The 6320-nt window shown below is 44.7% G+C and overlaps 1 protein-coding gene across 1 annotated transcript; it reads left to right on the forward strand.

Annotated features, from left to right (window-relative positions):
• The first annotated feature begins 4753 nt into the window (after positions 1-4753).
• On the forward strand, positions 4754-5593 carry LOC121921250 (transcription factor Sp5-like). Its single transcript, XM_042449037.1, has one exon. The coding sequence runs from the start codon at positions 4766-4768 to the stop codon at positions 5591-5593; it is 828 nt and encodes a 275-aa protein (XP_042304971.1). The 5' UTR covers positions 4754-4765.
• The last annotated feature ends 727 nt before the right edge of the window (positions 5594-6320 follow it).

Consider the following 6320-nt stretch of genomic DNA (forward strand, 5'->3'; position numbering starts at 1 on the left):
ATAGATGAAAACAAGGACATGTGTGGCCACACTATACCATAGTGTGGTCAAGATGGCAAAGGTTATTAATGAGGAAGGACAAACAAGATAGGAGAAGCTGCAGCAATTTGCTTTGCCTAAATCTATAGGGAAGGGCAAGATTCTGCCCCTTCCTCTCCTCTTCTCCAGCTGAGTTAATAAGAATTCAGACTGCTCCTCCAACTTTGACTCAATTCGGAGGAATTAAAGGGCACTGAGGACCAAGGGGGAAAGTGGAATAAGGAGAGAGAAACTGGGACATTTTGAAAGCAGTGAAAAAAATGGTGTGACAGAGGAATAATCAGAAGCGCCCTTGGGAGAGTAGGAAGCTATGCCATTCCTTCTCCAGAAACCGAATGGGCAGGTTGCTGAATTTTACTTCAGTCCTGGGATGAGACACTTCACAGGAGAATAGTGAGGGCCCACAGGGCGAGGAACATGTACCTACCTCTGCCCTACACCTTGCTGCCATTTGCCACCCTCTAGCATCTGCCACTTGAGATGGCTGCCTCATTCTGCCTCATGGTAGGGCTTGGCCCCAGTAAACTGCCCTTATACCTCCCTACTAGCTAGCTTTCCAAAGGGGTTGTGTGTGCAGGGCAAGCCATATGCAATGTCCACCTCTGTCCTCCAAAGAGAAGGGAACAACCAGGGAGCATCAGTTGCTGCTGTGTCTTGTGTATCACTCATTGCCCACCGCTTGAAGTAGCCGCTTCATTTCATCTAATGTAAGGACAGAAGTCTTTTCTCAGCCTTTCCCGGAGCAGCCAGGGGCTGAACCTGAGACTTTTGCATTGAAAGCACACTCTGCCACTAAGCTGCAGCCCTTTATGGCATAACCCTTAAACCCAGAAGGATGTATAGATATATTTTCTCAGTTACTTCCTAGAAAGCTCACCTGGCATTCTCCTTACAATTCCAGAACAGCCCAAATAAAAAATTCAAAATAATAATTTTAAGCCGCTCTGAGAGCCTTTAGGGCTGAAGGGCGGGGTATAAATACCATTACAACAACAACAACAACAACAACAACAACAAATACATTAATATTCATCCCTGGCATCTCATTTCTCTCCCCCCCCCCCCCCATAAATTCAATCAGAATAAAAGACTGAGACCATGCTTTCTTCTGGGCAATGGTGATGCTTTTGTGACCTACCCACCCCATTTTGTCTGCTGTACTTTTTCCCCTTGAAAATATATTTTTTAATTGTCAAGTCAGCATGGTGTAGTGATTTGAGTGATGGACTGTGACTCTGAACACCAGGGTTCAGATCCCAGCTTAGCCATGTAAAACCACTGGGTGACCTTGGACAAGTCATATGCTCTTAGCCTCAGAATATGGCAATGGCAAACTCCCTCTGAAGAAACTTGGCAAGAAAACCCCATGATAGGGTTGCTTTAGGGTTGCCATAAGTTGGAAATTACTTGAAGGCACACAACAACAACAAGCCAAGTGTTTTTATGCTCTCAGGTAATGGTTCCCAATGTGTGAGTTCCCAGATGTCATTGGAGTTTGGAGTTTGATTTTCAGAAATCCCATCCATCATGACCAATGATAAGGGATTATGGGAGTTGTAGTCAAACAATATCTGAGGCCCTGTAGATTGGCAATTGGTGTTCTTGGTCAGGCACAATAATTTTAGTCAGCAGACATAAACATAAGCTAACAATACTAGAAAACATCAAACCAGACAGCAGCACAATAGCACAAAAATTGTAGTAGAGACTGCATTCGGGGATCCTGCTGCATCTTTACTCTCTTCCTTGGGATAATGCCACTGCCCATATATTGGCCATTGATGCCTGAGGTGAGTAGCAGGGAGAGCCCCATTCTGCAGGTCATAGAGTGGGGTAGATTATTGTATATACTTCACTATAAGTCAACCTCATGTATAAGTCGAGGGCAGGTTTTCGAGCCAAATTGACAGATTTTTTATATGACTCGTGGATAAGTCATGGGTAAAACTTTGGGGCAATATAACAAGGCATCTTAAAGGATGAAACAAAGGAAAACAACGCCAAAGAGCTGCATACTTGTAGTCACACTGAAGGATGAATGGCTGAAAGAGTAGAGGGAGATCAGTGCTTTCAGGACAGGGTACATTCTTGCATTTCACCAGGGGATGGTTTCAATTTATATGAGAGTTAAAATATAGTAGTTACGTTGACCTGTGGATAAGTTGACTTATATTTTTGGGGTCAACTTTTTGACTGAAATTTCTAGACTTAAACATGAGTATATACAGTAACCAATATACTACTGAGACTTTTTGTAAAATGCAGAATCTTTTGCTAACCCCATTTGGAAATTCAAAACCATCATGCTAGAGAATAGCAAATCCTGACCCTCATCAAAGTAGCCTCATGCAGTGTAATCCCAGTCATGTTTACTACAACATCCCTATTAAATTCAGTGGAATTTCCTGCCTAGTAAAGTGTACTTTAGGCACTTCAGCCTTGATATATATCAGGCAGGATGTTTGGAGACAAACAATAGGAGATGGGTATCTCTGGCTTACTCAGTGTATTGGTGGGGGAGTGAAGGGTAGAGGGCCTTCAGATTTTGTTGGACTGCAGCTCCCAGCCAGCATATCCAATGGTGAAGAATCCTGGGAGGAGATGTTGTTATGTGCCTTCAAGTCAACTCCAATTTATGGTAATCTTACCATAGGATTTTCTTGGCAAGATTTATTCAGGGGAAGTTTGCAATTGCCTTCCTCCTAAGCTGAGACTTGCTCAAGGTTATCCAGTGGGTTTCGACATCTGAGCAGGGGTTCAACACCTGGTCTACCAGAGTCCTAGTAGTCTAATACTCAAACAACTACATCATGCTGGTTCCCTAATGCTAAATGTTGTAGTCCAAAAATTCCTGAAGGGCAACGTGTTCCATATATCTAGTATATGATCTTCCGAGGAGCATTTGGTGGGTCATTGCACCAACCAATACTTGATCTGATGCTCATTGTAAAGAATAGCAGTTCCACAGAGGAAGGATCCAGCTGATGTTTAACCTGTTGAGGGTAGCCAGTTAACTTGTAACTGTCTCCTTGCAGATCTGAAGGATAACAACCAAAAAAGGAGGAAGGAAGTATCTATGTTAAATACTTGGAAATAGTCCTCAGGTGCTCTATTGTTTATCTGTTGAGAAATGCCTGAAGATCCTTTAATATCTGGGGGAGAAAAGCCCTTAGGATGGAAAAATAAACAGTCTGAAAGAATGGACTATTAGCTGCCCTTTGATAGGGACCCTGGATCAGTCAAAAACCACTTCCACCTGGATCAACTGATACAGTGATATGTGTATGGTAAGGCCAGCCTGGATCAACTGTTACAGTGATATGTGAGTGCATCCACATGGGTGGACATCCCTAAGGACAAAATAAGCCTTCTGACCTTTTTCTGGGTAAAGGAGCCTTAACCCATCCAGAGCTCTAGGTTTTCGCTTGACAATCAGGCAATATGTAATTTAAAAAGTACTCTTTCGCCTTTCTGGATTTGCTGGGATGTCTCACACTCAAACGGAATGGAACAAAATCCAAACTACAACTAATCAATGGGAGATACAGGAAGGTTAAGGAATCTTCACTGTCTCTTAGCCCTGAGAAAAGAATGCAGTGATCACTAACAGTCAACATAGGTTTCTCAAAAAACCAAGTCATTTCAAACTAATCTTATTTCTTTTTTTTTTTTGATGGCATCACAAGTTTGGTACTGATATTTGATATTGTGGATGTAATATATCTTGATTTCAGTAAAGGTTCCTCATGATATCTTTGCAAAAAAGCTAGTAAAATGTGGGCTAGACAATGCAACTGTTAGGTGGATTTGTTGTAGGTTGACCAACTGGACCTAAATGATGCCTACCAGTGACACTTCTTCATCCTGGAGACAAGTGACTAGCAGGGTGCCACAGGGTTCTTTCCTGGCTCCAGTGCTATTCAACATCTTTATAAATGATTGGCATGATGGAATAGAGGGAATGCCTATCAAATTTGCAGATGACAGCAAATTAGGAGGGGTAGCCTTTACCCCAGAATGACCTTAATAGAGCTAGGTCCAAACTAACAAAATAAATTTCAACAGGGAAAAATGTAGGATACTATGCTTGCGCAGTAAAAATGAAATGCACAGTTACATGCTAAAGTGATAAAACCTGCCCATTTTGACAGTCTTAATATGGATTTCGGGACCAGGAGAAACTGTGCAGTCATCATTGTGTTGTAGGGAGCCTTCACGTTATTTCCAACTTAAGGCAATCCTAAGGCAAGACTATCATAGGGTTTTCTCAGCAAGATTTGTTCAAAAGTTTAGAGCAAGAGTTGGTCAATCATTTGCCTTTCTTTCAGGGTGAAAGAGTATGACTTGGTCTAAGTTACTCAGTGGGATTCCACAATAGTGGGGATTTGAACCCTGGTCTCCTGGAGTCCTAGTCCAACACTCAAAACATTCACTACACTGGCTCTCCACTAGTCATCATATCACCCCACAAATATTCTGTTTATTTGATGCCCCGCCTAATCCACAATTCTGGAAAACTCAAAAGGGTATGTCCAGGTAAGGATCAGGGATGATTACAGTTTATGCTGAGAAGAGCCTCAGTCTTTTTCTCTCTCTATCTTAGGACAGGATCCCGAGCTCATCTCCAGAAGGCACTTTTCCCTGCCATCCCTCCTTGGCCTTTGTCACATCAGCCACGGCTCCTTGCTCCTTCACCAGCTTTCCAGGATCCTATGAGTCAGTGGAGATGTTCCAGCTCTGGAGCAATGAAGTGCCATCAGGCTCCCACACAACCATGGCTTTCGGGCTGCCCAAGGTGCCATACCATGGGCAGGTGGCACCTGGCAGTGGGAGCAGCTCTGCCCATGAACTGCCCCTGACTCCACCAGCTGAGTCCACCTACTCCTTTGAGTTGTCCCCCGTTAAAATGTTGGCCTCTTCAACGCCCCCTTCATACCCTTTCTCAGAAGCCCAGGATTTTTCCAGCTTTTTTCAAGGCCCTCGGTCTTTGGGCCCGGCTGGTCCTCCAGGTGTAACCTCAACTGATGATTCCCCTTGGTGGAGCCTGCAGCAACCTGGCAGCTTCTCTCTAGGCCGACCACTGGTCCTGAGCCCCCAGCCACCCCTTGCCGCCCTTCTGCAAGGCACCCCCAAAGGGTTGCTGGGCACAGCCCGCCGCTGCCGCCGTTGCAAGTGCCCCAACTGCCAGGCAGCAAATGGGGTCAATGAGGAGCCTGGGCGGAAGAAGCAACACGTCTGCCACCTACCAGGCTGTGGCAAGGTCTATGGCAAAACATCGCACTTGAAGGCCCATCTCCGCTGGCATGCAGGCGAGCGACCCTTCATCTGCTCCTGGCTCTACTGTGGGAAAAGCTTTACCCGCTCGGATGAACTGCAGAGGCACCTCCGGACACACACAGGCGAGAAACGCTTTGTCTGCCAGATGTGTCCTAAGAGGTTCATGCGGAGTGACCACCTGGCCAAACACATCAAGACCCACCAGGGGAAGCGTGTAAGGGGCATGGCAGTAGTGTCAGCAGAAGCAGCAGCAACAGTGGGCATCAAGAGGGAATAATGTGGGGGACTGATGGAAAGAAATTGAGCCAAAAGGACAGGAGTGGGTCTAAGGGAGAAAGACTATGCTGCACCTCACCCGAGTTCATATCCAGGTCCTAATCAGTATTATTTTTTTCAAGAAACTGTGGTCTGGAAGGGGACTTCTCAGTCAGAAATCATTTCGGCCTTGTCTCACAGAACTGGTTTCAAAAACAGATTAATCCATTGAGCTGATTCAGATCCATACCATGAAAAGTTCCTCTCATTTGCATACTCTCCAACTATTTGGCAAGGGCATCGATGCCCCACTTTTTCAGCTGCTTTTAACACTACTTTCTTTTTCCTTCTTCCATTTCCCCCTTTGTCCTTGACTTACTTTAGTTGCTGCAAACTCAATTCAAAATGCAAAAGTAGTTGCACTCAGTTCTACAAGGAGGAGAGGAGGGGCAGAATCTGGCTTTTCCAAGGAGGCTGAGGCAAAACCAAATTGTCATAGCCTTTCCTAGCTTGTGTGTTCTTCATCATTAAAAACTTTTGCCATCTTAACCATGCTTTGATGTTGCTTGGCCACACATGTCTTGGTTCTCATCTGTGAAACACTGGATGGTATGTGAGTTAATGATTTAGAAGTTCCTCTTTAACACATGCATGACAAGGATAGAGACTCTGGTTCAACACTCTGTTTGAAGTGTCAGAATGAATAACAGGGCTTTCCCAAAGCATTTTGCTGCCTGAGGCATCTGCTA

This window comes from Sceloporus undulatus, chromosome 2, assembly GCF_019175285.1.
Source record: "Sceloporus undulatus isolate JIND9_A2432 ecotype Alabama chromosome 2, SceUnd_v1.1, whole genome shotgun sequence".
Lineage (NCBI taxonomy): Eukaryota > Metazoa > Chordata > Lepidosauria > Squamata > Phrynosomatidae > Sceloporus > Sceloporus undulatus.

What these genes read in the sequence shown, in the direction of transcription:
- LOC121921250 (XM_042449037.1), top strand. Translation starts at nt 4,766, where the DNA reads ATGTTCCAGCTCTGGAGCAATGAAGTGCCATCAGGCTCCCACACAACC.